Source organism: Melospiza melodia, chromosome 11 (assembly GCF_035770615.1).
Source record: "Melospiza melodia melodia isolate bMelMel2 chromosome 11, bMelMel2.pri, whole genome shotgun sequence".
Classification (NCBI taxonomy): domain Eukaryota; kingdom Metazoa; phylum Chordata; class Aves; order Passeriformes; family Passerellidae; genus Melospiza; species Melospiza melodia.
The window spans coordinates 13,381,959-13,403,129 of NC_086204.1; the positions used below are offsets into that span (position 1 = coordinate 13,381,959).

General features: G+C 40.5%; 1 protein-coding gene and 1 long non-coding RNA gene across 12 annotated transcripts in view; one reads left to right on the top strand and one right to left on the bottom strand.

Moving 5' to 3' along the window:
• PLPPR5 (phospholipid phosphatase related 5) overlaps positions 1-21,171 on the top strand; it is a 182,187-nt gene that overhangs the window by 117,929 nt on the left and 43,087 nt on the right. For 9 of the 11 annotated variants that reach the window (XM_063165636.1, XM_063165635.1, XM_063165634.1 and 6 more), the window contains 2 exons: positions 7,378-7,452; positions 19,677-19,865. In XM_063165636.1, coding sequence (XP_063021706.1) covers positions 7,378-7,452; positions 19,677-19,865 — 264 coding nt within the window. Of the gene's footprint in view, positions 1-7,377; positions 7,453-19,569; positions 19,866-21,171 lie in introns of those variants that run through there. The other 2 variants (XM_063165645.1, XM_063165644.1) reach the window with 2 other exon arrangements.
• LOC134423047 (uncharacterized) lies at positions 12,296-19,738 on the bottom strand. The gene is made up of 2 exons (XR_010028991.1): positions 19,658-19,738; positions 12,296-13,437 (listed from the first exon to the last, which is right to left on the bottom strand). It is a non-coding gene; the product is annotated as an uncharacterized LOC134423047 (long non-coding RNA).

Sequence of the window (21,171 nt, forward strand, 5' to 3'; positions counted from 1 at the left end):
ATTATGCAGCAGTGTCATAGAGAGTCTCATGCTGCTGACATTGTGCAGCACTTTGATCTTGAAAAAGAAGAATGATAGCTGCTCCCATCTGCAGTAGTATCACATCTTGTTGGCAATACAGAATTTGTTTAGATAGTCACATAAGGAAAGTACTTAATGTATTTTAGGACATAGTTGAAAGAAAAACAACAGCTAAAGACTGGGAAGAAAACCATTACAGTGTATTCATCCCAGCTCCCCAAAAACCACCATCAGAAATTCTGCAGATCAGCAGTTCAAGACAACTGGAGATCAGCAATTCTCAAGTACAAATTGCTTTTGATATACATGTGATTGTGGTGACTCTATGCTTCTTTGTACTTTTGCTGAACACTAGTGGAATTGAATTTTTCTGAAAAAAATGTTTGGAAATAGTGAGTTTCACAGGTTGACATATGAGCTAACTTTTAATTAATACAAGGTGGAATTTATCCTTGCAACAAAACCAGTAATGTGTGATATTTATGTCTACTCATAACTAATCAACATTACCCAAAATTTTAATATTTGGCAATTAAGAGATTGAAAAAATTAGGACAGAAATTTCAATACTGAGTAAATTTAGGGAAACCACAATATGGCCTCACTCTGCTAGTTTTGTTCTAATAATACTGTTGATGAGACACAGAAAAAGTGCATTAATCAACTGATAAGTTTTGTCAGCAGCTGTCTGACATCTGATTCCAGATGATGACAGGCAGGTCAATGTCCATTACTGACAGTGGGCCAGCTCAACATCCACTGTTGGAGAGTGGCTGTGACTGATTAATCCTGGGGTGGAGATAAGGAATGCCCAAACTGGAAAGAACAGAGAAAGTGTGCCTGGCCAGAAGGCGCTTCAGTGACTCTAAATGCTCAGCTGGGCATTGAGTGAGGCAGTGAACTGCGAGACAGAAGATTCTTATCAAATGTAGGTACAACCATGGATACATCCATCAAGCCTGACTCACCCACCGCCTCCACAGCACTCCAGCCGTGCCTGTGAGGAACTCTTGGCAGCAGTAATTCTAGTGTCATCAGTGTGTAATTAAAACAAATCCCTTGAAATTTGCATGTTTCATTTGTGAACTATTTGTTCAGAGCTTTTAGGATTGAAGACTTGGTTCCATTGGGTTTAAAACCCAACATAAATACCCCATTGCATGGCTGGTGTCATTCATACCTCCCTGGCCATTGCTAATGCACAGAGAACTGCAGCTGATTTGGCCTTGCTTTGCAAATACTCTCCTGACTGGAGAGAAAGCTGCAGATTAAGACATAACATTCCATGTATTTGAATATTTTGATTCTAAATCAGAGAGCAAAATGAAGACAAAAAGCCATTCCAAGATCTATATTATTCCAGACAGTTACACTGCACTAGCTATTCTAGTGAATTTCTGCAGAGATTCCCACAGTCAGCTGCCTGTGTGGGAAGGTGTCTGTGTAGATGCCTTCTGAGTGGCAAGGGCTTCCTGTTATTATGGTAGAGAGTTGCTGTCACATCCGTGGTGGATGGGATTTTATCTCACCAGAATTTTGCTCTTTCACTCCAGTGGGCTCTTTTTTTATGCACAAAGCTACAGGATTAAGATTTGCCTCAGTTTCACAACTGGAGTAATTTTGTGGAATTCTTTTATTGGTTAATCCCACATTAATTTTCCTCTTGCAAAACAAGTGCATTCTTCCCTCAACAGAAAAATGACCTTGTTATTTCTGATACTGCAGCTTGTTGGGCAAAACTTAATCCTGTCGCTACAAACATAATCTCATGAATCCTCTTCTTCTGATAACACTTTTTACTGTCTGAACTCCTGTGGGAGCTTTTGATTTGGTGTTTGACAGGCTTCCAGGTCCTTCTCATGTTAATCTTCTGATAATGAGTAATCTAAGAAAGAGAGGGATATAGTTTCTCTCATTCCTAGCTTTCACCTTTAATGGTAATAAGATTGTCACTCTATGCTGTTACCACTGTTTTGCAGTTTTTAAAAAACTAATTTTATTTAATTTCAAGAGAGGAGAGCACAGTTTAGCTCTCAGTATCATCACAAATTATACAGCCATCAGAAGGTCAGCAAAGAATGAAGAAACAAAACATTTGTGCAACATATGTGGAAGTCACTGGGGAAAATACTCTGTTGGTATATATTGCACTACTTCCAATCTGCTGGTGACATTTTCCCCCATATTTCATTTATCCTTGACATAGATGTCGCTGTGTGTTGGCAATCACTGACAGCCTGACAGATGTTACAGGGACCTTGTTGCCTGTGTGTTAATACACTTGTGAGGTGGAAGGTTATTTCAAGGAAGTGGCAAAGAGAGTAAATGCCCTGGGCTTCAGAGGGAAAGAGCATCTGAGTTCATTACTAAGGTTCACCAGTCAGTGGCACTCATGAATTTTCAGGTAGCAAAAGCAGCCAAGTGTCATTCCCTGCTCTAATCAGGGTGATTTGCAACTGTTCTCTCTCATGTGTCTCTCAGCTGACAGCAACCTATTCTTGCACATTTTGTGTATCATAGATATACACACTTTCACACTTTTGAAAATACATTAAATACTGACTCTATCTGTATGATCTTCATCCAAGTTATCTTAAATACTAATTCTCCCCCAGCATCTTTACCATCAGTATGTGCTGTGTTCCTTCTGTTTCTTTTTCCTGTTATGTATATAGAGATAAGCTCTCTCTCCTATTGGAGAGAAATGCCTCTCATGTGTTTCTCTGGCAGATCTAAAGCCTGAAGGGATCATCATTCTTAAGTTTTCATTTTACAGTATTTTTTGTAAGAGAAAAACAATTTGGAAATGTCACATATTTGGCTGAGAACAAAGTCCCTAGCATTTACATTATAGACATTAGTGTACAAAATTCTCTGTTTTATCAGTTCTATCTGCAGATGAGTTCTTTGATATTCTGTAGTTTGGTTTGATATTCAGGTTACATTACATACCAGACTCATCTCTGTTCTGTCAGTTATTCAAAGAATGCCTTTGCTGTTCACACAGTTAGCTTCCCACTGCTCTGTATGTCCTCTGTCCTTACACCCTGGGATCAAAACTAATATGCATGTCAGAAAAAAGAGACTTTTAGTTACTGCAGCACCAAGCTTAAAATGCAAGAGAAATCCTCTTGGAGAAAGAGAAATCAAAGTGTGAATATGTGGAATAACTTGATGAATTCTGTTCCTCCAAAGATTGTTCTGAAAATACATTTCAGTATTTCCACCATGAAAATGGTGCAGGTTATTATAGTATTTTTCTCTGATCATTTTTTTCAGCCTTAGCAAAGCTAAAAATCAGCTAAGGCTGATTTTTGTCAGCTTTAGATCATGTAAGATTTCTTTCTGATATAAAAATGAACACTTGTTGTCTGTGAAAGCCTGAGCAGTGTTTGAAAAAGCACCTGTCCCTGTGCATATGCATGGAACTGAGTGGTAGCTGGAACACAGATGAAAATCAAAAGGAAGATCTTCACTAACAGCAGTTTTCATAAGTAGAGTATCAATTGCTGTTAAAATTAACTTTAAATTTTTTTCTCACCCCAATGACATTCAGCAGGAGCAAGAGGCATGACATGTAAGTAGTAAGTCTGAAACTCCTCGGGTATGCACAGCAATCTAATTCTTGTGTAGCTGGGTGTCAGGGCTGTGCCTTTGTGCTCACCAATCTGCCACTACTGGCTGCTGCAGCACCTCTCAATCCAGCCAGCTGCAGAGACAAAATCGTGGACAATTTAAACAATGAGCTGACATGAGATGAAGCGGTTGGGTGAATTCTTAGCCACCTTCACAGTAAGTGGTTGACTAATTAGTACAGGAACTATCTTGGAGGGAATTTTGGACTGTCCTGAAGGCTTCCCCAGGTAGCTCCCGCTATGCCCAGAACAATTCATATGTTTCAATGTGTTGACTATCATCTGGGCAGGAAATTCCATTTGAAAACAAAGGATATTTGAGTTAATTTTTCTGGCTGTGAAATGAAGTATTAAATAAATCTCTTGAAGTCATATTCAAACTATGACCACATGTACTTCCTCCTCTGTTTCCTAGTAAATTGGAAGTGATTAAAATCTAGGCATCTTTTTGCATTGAAAGTTGTTCAAAGTTTCCCAGAGCATTCTAAGAGGATGTCTCGTTGTGCATTCTGAAGCACCTGAGTCAGTAGATATGCCTAGAAATTGCCCATAGAATTGATTTCAAGATCCTACCCAGAGCAGTGACTACTTTTTGTAAAAATATCCTGCTGTTGTGGCCCTGGTCTTGCTGCCCAGTTCCCACCCCCCTTACAGGAGCTGAGAGTTGGTTGTTTAGGGCTTACAGTCATAGTGCCAGGTTGATGGTTGGACTTGTTGTCTTAAAGATCTCTTCCAAACTTAATGATTCTATGGTTGTATGAAAGCCCTGCCTGAGAAACACTAGTGCAATTGTCTCATGCTGAGGAGAGGTATAAATTGGGTGAGTTTTGATCCAAATGGCATCAGAAACACTGAGAGCAGGTTTGCATCAACTGTACTGAGGATGTTCAGCCTACAGCCGCCAAGTGAGAAGCTCACCCTTGGCTCCCGTGCTGCTGTTGTTCAGAGCTGCTGCTGCTCAGCCAAATGCTCTTGTCCAGAGCTCCTCCTGGAGGTGTGTGCTTGCTGTCTCTTCCCAAAGCAGCAGAGCTGGGAATATGATGCTGTAGCCTGGCAGTGAGGCAGATGGGTGATGATGTGTGCCAGGGGTAGGCTTGTCTGGAGAGGGATGCTGTAGGTTGTTGTTAGGCATGCCCCCAGAAGAGCAGCTCGAGGGAGACAGGCTGCCTAGTGCATACAGCAGGGTACTGCCAGAGAAAATGTTTCATAGGCTGCCTAGTAACTACTTGCAGAAAAAGACTTCATAGCACTAAAACAGAGCTAGTTCCTTATCAGGAGATATTTATAGGGATGCTTGTAACATTTCAGCTATGCTCTCACAGATGGCTTCTTGATGTCTCATTCAGGCTCACTCATCTCTCTCCAAACTCATTGCAACAACCTCTGGAAAGGCAATTGCATGTGTTATGTGTGTTTATCCTGTGTAAAGAGTGTTCCAGGCTCTGACCAGTGCTTGTCTCAATGCTATGGAAAAAAAATCTGGGATACATCTCAGGCTCTAGAACTCATCCCCATTTGAGTGCACTGAGAGCTTTTGACACTGGCCAACACACATCTGCAGTACTTACACAACATTAACAAGAACACTTTGGTGCTATTCTGGAGAAGGTGGACCTTAGATCCTTTTTATTCTTGAGCTAATGGCTGAAGAGCTGACACATATTGGTCCCTAATTCTCAGAGCTTGTTCCCTTTTCTTCAATGTATTGTTAGCACTTAATAAATAATAAATAAGTGCTATGTTGGTGTCTCTTTAATGAACTGAGCCTATAGTCCCAATGTGCAGTAGCTGTGCATGCACATCTCCATGTGCAGTGTTAATGGCTGTATTATGTAACTGTATAATGGAGTGTCAAGGAGTCTCTGGGACTCCTGCCTGAGAGAGGATTTGAAAGGAATATGAACAGCAGAGTTTGGCCCTGGGTTCATAAAAGTGAATTGATCAACAGTAGGCCAGCATTTTCTATTTACTTGATAAATAAGTTCAGCCTCTAACAATCTGAGAGAAATTTCAAGAACATATGCCATATTTGCTTGCTTATGAAGCCCTTTTTTTTCATTGCTTTGGATAAACACAAGCTGAATGCAGATAACTGCAGCTGTGTTTTACAGCACCAAATACAGGGCTAAAAATGCCCAGAGTGACAGTGTCACAGCTAAAATTCTTCCAGCTCCAGTGAGACCTGCCTGGTACATGCCTACATCTCACAGAATTGAGCAATCGCTCTGCTTCACGTTGCTACTAACTTCCTCGTGAGAGGAGGGATGCACGATGTCAGGCTCCTCCAGCCACCCTCATGAGGGGAGCAGAGCATCAGAGATGGTCAGAGCATTGCTGGGAGCCAGGCTGTACATACAGAGCATTTTGGTTTTTTGATATTGCTTGGAAGCATCTGCTTTCTCTTCTGTTTAGCCAGCTGACTCCTGGACTGCTGAGCCCCAAATATGTGTGAAATATGCACATGCTCAGGCAGGGCATGAGAGTGAGAAAGAGTCAGCTGCAGTTTACTAAAGCATCAGAGGCAGAAAAGGAATCAAAGATGAATTTGGGAGGCCATGGAAGAGAGAGGAGGAGATGCAAGATGCTGAAAAATGTGCTACATGCAAGAAATGGAATGAGGGAAAGGGAATATGTGGAAAGATTAAAGATTAATTGGAGGGAGAACACAGGGACATCAGAAGGAGAGAGCATAAAAAATGGGTGAAGAGTGAGACATAAATGAAGAATAGTGAGGGGAACAGCTGGGAAAAACAGAACAGAGCTAATGGACTATTTCAGTATCTTTTGGGAAGAGCCTAGAGGGAAGCTTTTAAAGCAGAGTTTTAAAATTTAAATAATCAGAGAAATAGTGGTTATATTGGTTATACAGGGTGTTTTTAAGGAAGAAGAGAGCAATCTGGAGGGACTACCCAGCATTTAGAAGTTTTCTAATTCTTGAAGATTCTAACTTCTCCAGAGATTTTAGTCAATTTACTGTATCAGTCATGGGCTGTTTCCTAGTATCATTACATTACATCCACAGTACTTTTTCCTATAGCAGAGATTAGCAGTGAAGGTTTTTCTTTCAAGCAGTTATTGTTTTTTTTAAGTTTAACAACAGATCCTAATTTTCTTGCAAGGGAATAGGAAAGTTTTTGTAGGTGCAGTGCTGAGAATAAGGATTCTGTGGATCCTTAACAACCAAAGATCTACTGACTGAGGCTGTGCAACACAACTTCACAACTTGGCACTTCCTTTTAGTTCTGTGTTCCTATGCTTCTGTAAAAACCTGATAGATTAAAATTTAAATTTTGAAAACCTTTAAGCTTCAATTAATTCCTCTTCACCAAAGTCCTCTTGTTTATACTTTGGGGACATGCCTTAGTTTCTTTGAAGTCAATAGAATTAGAAAAGCTCTGCTAGAAAGAGATAAAGGATTTGTTTTGTTGATATATGCAGCATATAATTAGTAACCTTTTCAGTATAAATCTTGCTATAGATACCATTATTTGGAACAAGAATGGCTGTAATCTATGTAAAAAACTGACAAAATCTAAACTAACTTGAAGTACTTTCAAACTGGAGTAAAGAAGTGCACATGAACAGTCCTCTTCCCTGATGTAATGCTCACCACTCCTTATTTTGGTACAAACCTGTGCTTCACACAGGCCTTTTCAGCACATTATTATAAACAAGGCTAGCTTCTGACAGATGGATACAATATCCTGTCTTTCCTTCCCAGGTGAACATGATTTCCTGCAGCTGGTGTCAGCCTCAGAGAAGCCACGTGATGCTGCCATGCTCCATATTAGTTGAGGTAGGTAAATATAGTAGATACATTGCTAAGTTATTGGGTGTACTTTTTAATAAAACACTCTCAGCAACTATCAATATGTTTATGTTCATGGGGTGCTCTCTGCTAGCAATCACTTGTGGCAGCTGGGAACAAAATTCCTGTCCCTATAATATTCTTTCATGAGAGGGAATGGAGTCCCTATGCCTGCAATTAAATTTTAAGTGATTGTGATGTTCTGAAGTGCCAGAATACAGGGAAGTGAAGTACCTCTGACCTGGACCCAAAATTTTGGTGATTAAATCTTAATAATACTCTCTTAATAATAATAATAATAATTTTTGTTCTTAAACCACTTTAACAGTTTGAATAAGAATAAGAGAGTTTGAATAAGAATTTGAGAGTTGCACATCTTGTGGAGTCCAATAAAATATTGCTGTGAAGGAGAATGTAACTCTCCATAGCCAGGTTCTACAGGGTAATTCAGTTTAGAATAGTTGTGCTTATTTATATTGGCAGAGGTTTTGTTCCTGTTTATTTTAAGCCACTTCTATGTCCAAAACATTTGGGTCCCACACAAAAATTCCATCAAAATTTCTCTTATCCTTTAGTGCATGCTAATTATAAAGAAAAATACTGATGGTTCTTAGGTTGCCAGCTGACTTGGTTTGAGGGAGCCTGAGGGAAATGATTAAGCTGTATTTTCAGCAGTCTTTCCTGACTTGCATGTGCACACTGGTATCATTGGATTCTGTGGACTGCAGATAAGAGTGAAACCTCTTCAGATAAACATCTCTTAGGCTGAGTAAGAGTGGGGCATTTGCATTCAATTTTCTGCTCAGCCACGGACTCATGCACTGTCCTGAACACCCTCTTGGGCCTTTCTGCAGAGGCAATTAGACATTGTTATCCCTGTATTTCAGGCCATCAGCTGTTCTAGGGATTTCAGTGGTGCTTAGGGTTAGACAAGCACCACTTGAGAAGTAAAACTTGAGAGTAAGTAAAACTTGTAAAGTAAAAATTGAAAAGTTTTAAGATTTCCCCGTGAATCTAATTCCTAGACTCTGCATCTTGGTACCAATCTCCTTACCTCATACTGGTACTGAGAGAGCAGTGCTTTGGTTCCTGTGGGATGCACAGATCCTTCTGTGATACATTTAGAGGTATCTGATAAATGGAGAGTGGGGGATGTCGTAAATTGAGGGAGAATATAGCGGCATGTCAAGCAGAAGTTCTTTATGGTGTAAACATTATGACTTAAATGACCTTTCCTGGAGAAATTCTCATCCTCAATAGTGTCATGGAGCCTTTTTGCCTTTTGAATTAAGGTGTTCAAGGTTTTTTTATCAGCACATTCTGGAAGTTATTTCTGTGTGGATAGAAAATTGCTTCATTGTCTGGCATTATTTCTATCACATAATTTCAGCAAGTTTTGTAACGTGGCAATTTATGTTCACTGTTTTCAAGTGATGTTTGCGATCCATTGTGACACAAATCACTGCAGATCCACTGGCTTTTCTTGCCTGTGCAATGTCACACTGAGACAACAGCAAGACTCATGGCCTCTGTGTCATCACATCTAATAGCATTAGGGGATCAAAAACTCTGATGATGTCACGATGAGTTTTGAACTAGGATGTGAATTGCTTAGGCAGTCTTTGTCATTACATTTGTCCAGGATGTTATAGAGATCATTTTACAAGACAGCTCTTGTGACTGACTATCCTCTTAATGCCGTTCCACAAACAGGAAAAAAAAAAAATCACTGATTGTTTTAAAATCTTGCTGAATTTGGTGTATCAATTGTCCGTCAAGGACCATGGAAGGAAATTGTGTCAGAGTTTCCCATTCAAGTAGATTCTTCTTTTCTTTTGTGAACACAGCCACGTTTACCAACCCAGATTCTGATCTTTGTGAAACTTATTGCCATATATTGATAAGCCTACATTTACCATGTTGGTCCTCTAAGGGACTTTTGGATTGAAATTACCTTTCATGGAAGCAATTCCTTCACAATTCTTTTCAGTTGCTAATTTCTATTATTCATTTTAGAAATTCTTTACAATGAAAAATATATGTGCTATAATACAGATCTGTCCTGTCAATGCTAGAAAGGAATAGCCTGCTGCTAGAAACAGGGGAGGCTCTGGTAATCTGTGTAGTATTTAACTTTCAAGAACAGCAACACATTTTATTTGACAATGCCCTGAGAAATTAAACTTCCAGCCAAATCTAACAGGATGATAAACTTTCAAAGAGAAGAGCATTTCAACATTAATCATTCACTGAGAGCAAGGCAACTGAGACAGACCAAGCTGATGCTAATGAAAAGCACTAACAGTGCTAATGAAAGTTTTCAATGTCTTCTAATGACAAGGCAAGCATTGGAAAGCTTCTGCTGCTTTGAAATGGATAAAGCACAGTAATTCAATAAATGTTCTTTATTTATGGTCTTCCCAATCAATTTCTGAGCTTAGCTAACACCTTAGTAAGCGTTTGCACCTTAGCAGGCTGTTTAAGACTTGTATAACAGAGACCCAGAAGTCTGAACTGTTCTGTGTGCAAGGGCTGTGCTGGTCACCCCAGGCAGTGCAGGAAGGGCCACCTCCCCCTCTCTGCTCATCCTCTCCTGCTGGCACTGACTGATTGGGGTAACCTATACAAGAAGCAGGTACCGTCTCCCCTGCTTTTCACAGCGCCTCTTTTATTTATAAGAAATAGATCAAAGCGCAAAAAGGTGAGAAGATAAAGTGTCCAGGACAGTAGGATCCAAGTCAGCTATGCTCTGATGGAAACTAATTCATAAATGGTTTTTTACTGGAATTGTCTCGAAGCCTGAGCAAGCTTTTTGCTCTTCTCTGTAATATAATGACTTTTTCAGCCCTCAGAAATAAAGGGAGAAGAAAATCCCTGGTACCCAGTGGATGCACTGTGGTTCACCTTTCCTGCTCTCCTAGAAGGGAGGGCACAGTGATTTGTGTACCTGTAGGACATGAACATGTAGTTGAACTTTCCTTTTTTGGGGGGTTATTTTTAGTGTGCTTAAGGAATATTTTTAGACAGTGGAAGTCTTTTCTAAGAACTCGCATAGCATAACTACCCCAATTAGTTTAAAAGCTTTATTACTCTATAGTTCTTTAAAACATCCACACTGGTGGTATTTTTCTTGGAAAATGAAATGAAAAGATTGTGTAGAAGTGTCTATTCATTGCATAAAACTAGTGAGATTCAGTTACTGGTGCAACATTAAATGAAAAGATCTCCATCCAAGATTTTTTCTATCTTTGGGGTAGATTATATGATAAAATCTGCTCTACATCCCTATTTACATTATCCTTATTTCTGGAGCTGATAGTTGCAATGTTATTGTAAATTGAGATATAAACTGGAGAGTGCACGATTAAAACCTGTCAGGATGATATGCATTGTATAAAGTTGTATATAATACAACATTCCTGGCTTTCCCTAAGCTTACTATTGACTTGGGCTGAGTAATAAACGTCAAGGTGAGCTAGGAAAAAGCTGATATTTTTCTCATTTCTAAGGGTTTACTTTTCCTTGTTTTGTTTTTGCTAGCTGAAAGTTTAATTGCTCTAATGGAATTAAATACTGGATATTAGGACGCCTAATAAGCTAAATAATTTACTTAAATCCAATTTGGATGCTGTCTAGTCACCGTAGAAGCAGCATTCACCATGTTCAGTATTGGCATTGCTATATGAAGAAAATTTTAAAGCCATAAAAATTATGTGACCTAAGGTAGTTGTATCTTTTTAGCAACTGTCCACTCAATTTCCCGAAGTCAATTTTTGTGCCAGCTTAGGGAAAATAGGATTCTGCAGTCCTTATGTTCTGTTCTGAGGTCTCCTAGTGATTTTAATTTCTCTAAATCAGCAGAATTCCTATAGGAGGAGGGAGAAAGACCAAACACTAATAATACTTTAATGCCTTTCTATTTCAGACCTAGTTGTGTACCACATTTACAGCTTTACCACATAGCAGTCACTTCAAAGGAAATGAGCCTTATTTGCCTCTAAAAATGATAGTTTCTGGCAATATGAAGATTTAAAAACTGCACGATGCTTTAAGGGCATAAAAGCACTCATTAGGCAGTCATAACAAAAATGATATATGAATTTTAGTTCTGGTAGATATTGTTTAATGTTTGTTCAAAATAAATCCTGAAGACATTTCATGTTCCTTGGTTCTGTCCCAGTGATTCATCTTCTCCCTCAATCACCTGCCAGGCCTGTGCAGAGCCAGGCAGCCCGTGCAGACTCAAACTCTCCTCACGCTCTCCTGCTGCCACATTGGTCATCAGCTGCCTGCATGAGCTCTTGAGCTGCTACCTTCTAATCCTTTTGCTCTGGCAGGAGCCTCCAGAATCCCCCACTTATTGCATTTTCCCACAAGAAACCTGTAATTTCAGCTTCTGATGTTCTTGCCAACTTTGCAAATGTACCCTTGTACAAATCCCTTGCTCTCCACCTTTCTTTTTCTAATAATTTTTCCGGCATGATCACTTGCCATTTCTTTCTTTTAGTCCAGTCAGTTGTCTGTAGTTAAGCTGGCCAGCTGGATGAATAAGGCACTGAATGAGGAAGGATTTTCAGCAGCAGTGATTAAAGAGTTGTGTATTAACCAAGCAAGCATATATTTTGTTACATAATAATTTGACAGTGTTCCCTGTTATACCAGTGGTAGACATATTCTAATCTAATAATTTTCTTATCCTTTAGCCTAACAATTTGTTAAACAGAATATTTTTAAATGAGGAGAGCAATCTTATGTGAGTTAATTTAACAGGGCTTGAAAGCTTTGCTATTAATAATTCACAGTGCCAAGTTACCACAAAGAATCTTCAAAAGCTGGTTTAACTTATTATTTTATTATTGTTACTACGTCTCTTTAGTTTTCCAACTGTTACTTTCAGTTCAGGCTTCACTTCTGAAAGCTGCAAAGGCTGCTGCCTTCTCTCAGAAGTAACTTCTTGATGCTTTAGTTACTTCCTTGCTGCCTTCATTAGTCTTTTGCTAATGCTTGACAGCTTGACAATAGAGTTTTTGCCTGGAAGGTAATTATGATGAGAAATTATAATTAGGTCAAAGGCATAATCTCTTAGATTATGTTTTTAAAAACAAATTCTGTAACAGGTATTATGTAGCACCTTACTGGAGCACGTACATACATACAAATATATAGATATATACACACAGAGTACTGTCTCTTTAGAAAGTGCAAAATTAAGAGATATCTTTCTTACTACCACTTTAGGTAAGTGGATGGGCAGCTTCAATTCGTATCAATTAAGCAATTTACAGGAAATATTATTTTATTCTTAGATATGAATTACAATCATCAAGTGAATTGCCATAGTTTCTGTGAACCACTATTAGAACAGATTGTAACAATTAAGATTAAAGACAGCAAATCGCTGTTGGAGTAAATCAAATGTAATTCCCAGAACCACAGAAAATTTTAGGTTCAAAGCAGGGCTGACCTCACTTTTTGGTAAGGTTCCTCAGAGCCTTGTAAATGAAGTTTTGAATATATCTGCAAGGACAGAAACACCTTGATAGGAGGAAAGTATCTGAATAATGATTGATGGAAACAAATGCTTCCTGCAGAAATGGTTTTGTAGGAATCCAGTCATTTGGAGAAACACACAGCTTTCCGTGTGAGCATGCCTATGCCTTAAAAATGTTTGTCTTTTTAGTCTTGCTCTGAGCTTAGCCTTGTAGCCAAAAGGACAGTGTAGAGGGGATATCTGCAGAAGGTTTCTTAAAGTGCAGAGGTGTCTGTCCTGCAGGGAGTATGAAAAGTCTGGCTTTAGGAAACAAACCAGTGCAGGAAATTCCTGTGAGGTGTATCCTCAGTGGCCTGGTGATGGTGTCATTCATGGCAGAATCCCAGGGCTTACAAATGCTTTGTGTCTTTGTAGCTGACTTTTGTCACTTGGGTTTTCTGCTTTCTTGAGTTTTCTGGCTTTGCTGCATCCTCATGAACCAGCTACAAAAGAAAGGGCATTTTTCAGAGGCATGTGTGTGAAAACATGAATGTAACATGAATGTCTTGTGAATGGCTTGTTGTCAAATGAAATATAAGACACACATTTCTTGGATCTCCATGGATCATGAATGTGGAGGGGGGATACAGGAGGGTACCAAGAGCAGGTCTGATGAGTATGGTGAACTGGACTTAAGCATTTTTAATATTTAAATTTTTAAAAGTAATCTAAGAAAATAATTAGCACTATATCTAGTTTTCTTCAACAATTACCTGGATACTGTTTGTAATTCTGTTTGGTAAATTCTGTGGGCTTGGGTTTTTTTTTCCCTATTGTCCATTTAACCACTGCCTATATATCCTGAACTTGCTCTTTTTATGCTTTTGATTGTAATTTTATGAAGTAATGGATAATGTCCAGCTCAGGAATGGGATTTTAGGTGTAATGCTAATGAGAAATGTCTGGTATAATTTGTAAGAACATAAGTCCTTCTATGGCACAACTGTGTGTGAGCTTACCCAGCAGAAACAGTTACAGAGGAAGTGTGGGACTCCTGCCAGCATGAGCTGCATACATTAAACTACAACCAGAGCTGGAAGCATTCTGTGACTTTGGTGCATAATTTATTATATTAGTCCATTTGTCCTTCCCTTCTGAAAGAAAGCCAATACGTGGGTTAATTTAATCTTACGTCCAGCCTTGTGCTTGAAAGTGAAATCTTGTATACCTTCCCTGTCCAGGATACAACTGCTAGGGGCCAAGCTGGGGTAAGAAAAGAGGGAACTCTGCAAGTTTTACTCTGTAACTGCCACTGGGGAATCACCAGACATGAAAGGAAGACCACACAGTTCCATGCAGAGTCCCATGCCAAAGTGACAGTCTAATTTCTGTACACATTTTTGGATGGTTTTACAGCTCCCCTCCTTAGTATTGCAAAATATTTTATTCTCCAGTCCTAGAATTAGCAAAAGATAGTGATAGCAAGAATTCAAAGCTAAAAATTAGTCATAATTTTGTTAAAGTGTGGAACTTAAAAATGAGAGGGTGTGTTCATCCAGGTATAGACCAGCAATGCTGACCACTAATACAGCCTGTGAGTAGATAAGCCCTGATTCATCGTACAAGTTTTCCTGCAAATGAACAAGGTCTCCTTCAGTCAAAACAGAAGTTCATCTCCATCTCCCTGCTAACTTCAGCTGTTGTTCATAGATCCTTGAGCAATGTCTCTATAGTACCTGTAAAAACACTGGGGACTTCTAGGGTGCATTTCCTATAGGCAGTTAAACTGGGGACGAGAGCATAAGGTACCCCAAAAAGGTCTTTATGAGCTCACCATTTCCTTCCTTCACAGTTCGGATTTTCAACTTGATGAGAGCTTTATACTGACAACATAGAACCTTGAGGAGTGGGCAAACATTTGCTTTCAGTGTATCGCCTTAATGGCAGTACAGATCCTTAGTCAATAAATTATCTTAATTAGTCTGACTATTTATAATAAAAATGTACAAAGGAGAAGGCAAACTACAGTGCAGAAAACTGTCATATTCAAATGAGTGAAATTAATTCAGTAATATGTAAAGAGAGTTTTTGAACTGGTCTGTAGAACCTTCAGGCATTGTTCAAATGTCTGAACTAATTTTAGTTTATGTACAAAACCAGCTGTACTAATACATACAGGGTAGGTCTGTGTGATTTTTCTTTTTCCCCACTTGAATACTGCACCATGAATAGGCTAGTGCTATGTCAAATGCTGTGCAGTAATCTGCTATGTCAATCTTTCAAGGGATCATTGATTACCTTTGGAGGTGGCTTTTTTCATTACAAGAAATTACAAGAATTCTGGGTAAATGAGATGAGGTAGCTTATTTACATATTCTGAGGCTACTCATATGATTTTTATTGAGCCAATTATGCCAAAGATTGCCAAGTTTACAGTCAGTTTGTATAGCATTACAGTTACCAAAAATGTGTCTATCAATGAAAATGAATTTGCAGCTGTGGTTGTAATTTTCTGAGTGGTAGGCTTTTTCCTAAATTTATCTTAGGAAAGATTAAACAATTATTATTTGAGCTTTCAAGTACCAGTGATTTATTTCATTTCACACTGACAAAATTGTGTCTGTGGTTTTTTATTATAAATAGTGGTAGATATGCTAACACAGGCTTTAATTCTGAGAATGTACAGGCTTTAGGTACATGGTGTCCCAGTGGTATCCCAAGACTCTGTGATAACCTACGAAGAACTATACTTCTTAATTTGAATACAGAAAACAGTTTAAAAAAGATTAATTATATTACTGATGTAAATACTGACTAGGCAACTAATGCGCCGTGACTGCTGCTCATTAGATCAAACTCAATCATTTCATTGCTGCCTTGTCCTCCTCCTCATTTGTTTCATCTCCATCTGCTCACTCTCTCATATTACTTGCACTGCATCATATGAGGTACCCAAGCTTACTGGGCAAAATGTTGTCTTCTATGAAAAATATGGTCCAGTTCTACAAAATACTGCACTATAAATACAATAGTAATGCTTATGCTGCTACTAATTTGACCATTTTTCTCCCTGTTTGAGTCTTGGAAAGTACAATTTCTATTTTGGAGTTAGTTTACCTATGTGTCAGTGAAAGTTAAGAGTAGAATTGATGACATCTCACTACAGCTCTTTAAAAGAAGGGTGCTAGTCTAAGCTAGTCATCAAAGCTCATGTCATATCTCTTAAAAGTGGTATCATAAGAGGCTGGTAATTCTTAGGATGCTATGAATGACATTTTCAGAAGATGATTCATATTGCCCTAATGTAGTAGAGCTTAGTCACCTAATGGAGTTGTCTCTGTAAACTGTATGCTAAGACCATAGGAAAAACTTAAATTTTGGGCCTAACTTGTTTGAGTCATACTAGAAGTGTTCTGGGCGAGCCCCCATTTCTGATTCTGGGATGATGCTGCTCCAGCTGCTAGGAAATTTTTTTATCTTGCATTATCATGGTCCTACAAGCATAAATTTCAGCAGTAAATGTCCTGGGTTTTAGGACTTAGATCACAGCATATCATTAAAAAATTTACTGTATCAATTAAAATGTCCTTTTAGTTGTCTCTTAAAAATATCTGTAGAGATTTTTTTTGTTCATTCTGTCTTTTCCCTACTGCTGTGCCATCAACACAGATGCAATATTCTTCTCAGAAAGGGCTGGGTTAGTGATTCAGTGTAGCAGTGTGGAGATCTAACAGTGAAAGTCATAGGGCTTTAAGCGTCTGACGCTCTGATAAAGCATGAAAGAGGTAAACAAGAAAGATAAGATAAAAATAGTGGGATGATTTGATATCAATTCTTATTTTCCTTCCTATTGAGAAGGCTTTGTTGGGTTGGCTCTGTTTCTTTAGTGCCATTTGCCAGGGCAGTGTTTTATAACTAGAAAATACAATAAGCAGCGGTGATGTAAGCACATGAAAGGTTAGTGAATTTGGTTTGGAATTGGAAACACCTCTTTGTAATAAAGGTCATGATTTCAAAATATTGCAAACTAGTGTGTCTAAGGTTTCTGTTGGTCTGCTCAGCTCTACATTGTGTCTCCTGAGCTAAAAATTCACTTAAAATTAAGTAGCAAATGAAAAGAAGAAGATAAAGCTATGAGGAACATCAGGGGAACTCTTGCTCTGAAATCAGTGGCACTATTCCCAAGGAAGCTAATTTCCAAACAAGTCTGTCAGTTACCTCAGTTTCAGCTGACAATTTAGTGTATGAATAGCCTTCTGAAACAAAAATTGTGGGTTCTGGGCTTTTCTCTGCCATTCTTCTGTCATGCATATCACTGTGGTTGCAGAATATATTTAGCTAGTTGCATTAGTCACTGGGGATTGTGTTCTTATGCTTCTATATGTTTGATTTAATATATGTTTGCATATTCAACTCTGCAGGCAATAAACATCATGTTCATTATAATAAAAAGCTATCTCTGCTTATGCTGGATCAGCTAACTGTGGTACATTGGTACATTTATAAACAGAAGTGTATAAATGGTTTGTGATAGCAAAATGCAGGACTATTTTATCAGCTGCTTTCTGGAGAAAGATTGATTTTCCTCCATGCAAAAATTTGAAAGATATATGCCACCAGCATTTCTATGGGACATGCACTCAAACAGAACTGAAGAGCTGAGTCTTGTGCTCACTGCAGTCCAACTGTTGACTTTTGTCTTTGGATCAGGCCATACATCCTAAAATGAGGGTGTCTCTATGCAATTTCTGGGATTACAATTTTTATGTGTATGGTGATGTGTATTAGACAGTGCTAAAGAAATGTGGAAAATAGAATTTGTGCTAGGCAGAATTCACCACAAGATGTCTCATGTCTCACTACAGATTTTTCACAAAGGTAGGGAGCTATCCAGCTAAGTCTGGTGAGTGCAGTGCGAATTACATGATTTAGATTCTTCTGGAGAGTGTGTTAAAAGCACATAAAAATAGACTGGATGTGGAATCCAGACGTGACGAGTGTGTTCTTCAAGGGCTGATTAAAAATAAATGCACGGAGACTAACATCACTGAATATTGAAAAAATTCTCAAGAAAGGGAGGAAAATGAACAGTTAAAACCAAAGTACAGCACTAGAAGGATGATTAGTCATTATAAAACAGGGTGATCTCACCTCATTTGTTAATTTTTACTGCCTTTACTATGTAAGATAAGCGGACTCTATGGCTGAAGTGTCCATTAAGAGTGTTTTTCACCCCTGTAACATTTGGGGTGGAGTGTGTACCTTTAAGGAACTGTTTTATCTGCTGGCTCTGGGGATCCAGACTAGAGCCCACACATGCGTGATTCTGTACAAGCCTTGGGCACAGCTGTCTATTCTTGTGTGTATTGCTGTATATGTATTTTTAAATAGAACTCTTTTGTGTTGGTATGTGTATGACTTCTCTTAGCACTGGTGCAGACTCTCCTCTTACTTTAGGATGTTACTTGAGTGAGGATAGATTCAAGGCCAGCTACCAATTTTCTTTATAGCTGTTAAAGAAAAGCTTTAAGTGTTAATTGTTTTCATAGCTACCCATTTGCAAAAGACTACTTCAATTCCCAGTTTTGGAAGGACTGGGGGGTCAGAGTGGGTAGTTGTGGGACTGTAGGGAACTGTAGGGAACTTCTACTGGGGCCAGAAATGAGCCAGAGCACAAGTTGATTGTATAAGTCAAATGTATTTCACATATCTGATCACCCAAACAAGTAGATATGCTCAGGATAAATGCTATATGTTGACCATTTTTTTAATATAAATAAATACACAAAACTTATTATGTTGGGTGTATGTCAAGGAATCTAATTTTAAACTTTATTATGGACTCTTTTGTTAACATGTAACTACAATGTATCTCCAAAACTGCTGCCATGAAACTGCCTGGCAAGCCATAGAGCAAAAATAAAGAATGATTTTCTTGTAAAATCACAGAATCACACAAGAATACATGGAGGTGTTTAAGGAAAGACTGGATGTGGAAGTTAGTGCCATGGTTTAGTTGACGTGGTGGTGTTAGTTGGATTCAATTATCTCAGAGGTCCTTCCTAACCTGACTGAGGCTGTGCTTCTGTGATTCCATGTTGAGATCTTTCCCACCCCGGCCAATAGTGGCGATCGGTGTGCCTGCCCGGGCCCGTCCGAGCTGTGGCTCTTGGCAGTGCCGGGGCCGCTTCCCGCCGGCTCCGTGAGGGGCCGGGCCGGGAGTGCGCGCACCTGCGGGAGCTGCCCGTCCCTATGCCCGCCCGTCCTACAGGTGTGCGTGTCGTCGCAGAGAGGGACCCGCGATGGCCGCCGTCCCGCAGGAGGCGGGGGGGTTCCCTTACTAATCCCGGCTGTACCGCAGGAGCCGTACGGGGGTCGAGCAATTCCCTTCACCGCCCGGTCCGGCGCGGCCGCTGCTCCCGGGGCGGGGCGGGGCGGGGCGGGGCCGCCCCTGCCGCCGCCACGCTCCGCCCGCCCGCCGCACGAGCCGGTGCCCGCGCTGGAGCCGCTGCCGGAGCGGCGGGCCGGGCCCCCGCTGCCCTGCCCTGCTGTCCTCCTGTGCCCGGGCCGCGCTCCCCGTCGGGCTGACCGCGCTCCCGGGCGCTGCTGAGCCGCCCCCGCCCGCGGTGGATGCCGCCGGGGAGCGGGCGGAGCGCGCCGCCGGGGAGAGGGGCTGCCGCGGCCGCCGGAGCCCACGTACATGCGAGTGCCCTCTCCGCTCACCAGCATGCTTTACTTCCAGATGGTGATCATGGCAGGGACCGTGATGCTGGCTTATTACTTCGAGTACACGGACACCTTCACCGTCAACGTGCAAGGCTTCTTCTGCTACGAGGGCGCGTACCGCAAGCCCTACCCGGGCCCGGAGGACCGCAGCGCCGTGCCGCCGGTGCTCCTCTACTCGCTGACCGCAGGCGTGCCCGTGCTGGTGGTAAGCAGGGGCCGCCCGTGCCGCACTCCGGTGACTTGTTGGGCTGGACCGGGCCGGGCCGGGCCGGGCGGGCCGCGGGTCCCGGCCGGAGCGGTGCCGCCGGCGGGCGGCTGCGGACCGGGCCCGGCGGGCAGGGACCCTCCGCGCTGCCGGGACTGCGGCCCGGCCCCGGGCCCCGGCGGGCAGCGCTGCCGCCCCCAGCCCCTGCCCCACCGTGCCCACCGCGCCTCTCAAGTTTATTTTTAGCACCGGTTTATGTAACTGCCAGTGCCTGTATTTCCAGCCCCGTGCGACTCCTTTTGGTAAAAAAATTATCTTTTTCGAAACGAGCGTCGCTTGCAGTTAGATGGGCAACCTGAGGAAAACCCGGTTTACAGCTACCACTTACTGGTGTGTCATCCGGTACTAATTAGAAAATCCCTCTGTCAGTTTTGTTTTCTAAAAGTCGACTGGTACGTGCAAGGAGCAGTTTTACTTGATTTAGTTGTCTCCATATGTCACAGTTACTGATGTGTGTGCAAATGAAACCTGTGTCTCTAATTGAACATGATCTGCCGTCAATCAGTTTTAAACAGGTGTGGCTAAAAAGTGATCGATTTTCTGTGGGGATCTTTTTTCGGGAAACAGCTCAGAGAAAGCTTTTTGGAAAAGCAGTGAGATTCCTTTCAAGCTGTTGAAGGTACTCTGTGTTTCAGATAACGAGGGCATTAACATCATTCAGTGATCCCTCACCATACTGAGGAGGAAAGACCTGTAGGGGAACATTTGACTATTGGGGATGGATTATATATAGACTTACCAGGTGCATGCACAGTTACACATACACAAGGCCCTTGTAAAGAGTTGATTTTAATCAACTGTAAGCATCAGAATAATAAAAGAATGCATTAAGAAGAGGCCTTTTGAGATAGCAATTATTTTTTTATCACAATAATTCTTTTTCAGAAAAATGTAACAAATTAGGAGTAGAAAAAGCCTCATCAGGGTAAGGCTGTGGTAATCCCAGACACAATTTCTGCTTTTATAGCATCATGAAATCTCGGATGGTATCAAATATAAAACCTTATGGTCAGTATCAACCATAGTATTGAGACTTGATTCTCTTTTTAATTGGTTTTTTTTTCTCCCAAGGGATTAAATTTCTTCATTTGGCAAAACATGTTGTGTAGCATTTTGGCTTTGTTGAGTTCTTTTGATTTGAGCATCAGTTATTTGACTACTTTTACCTGTTTGTTCTTTTAAACCCATAAATACTGTTGAGATTCAAAAAGGGAGTTTTGCTGGTTTTTTTTCTGGTGATGTTTCT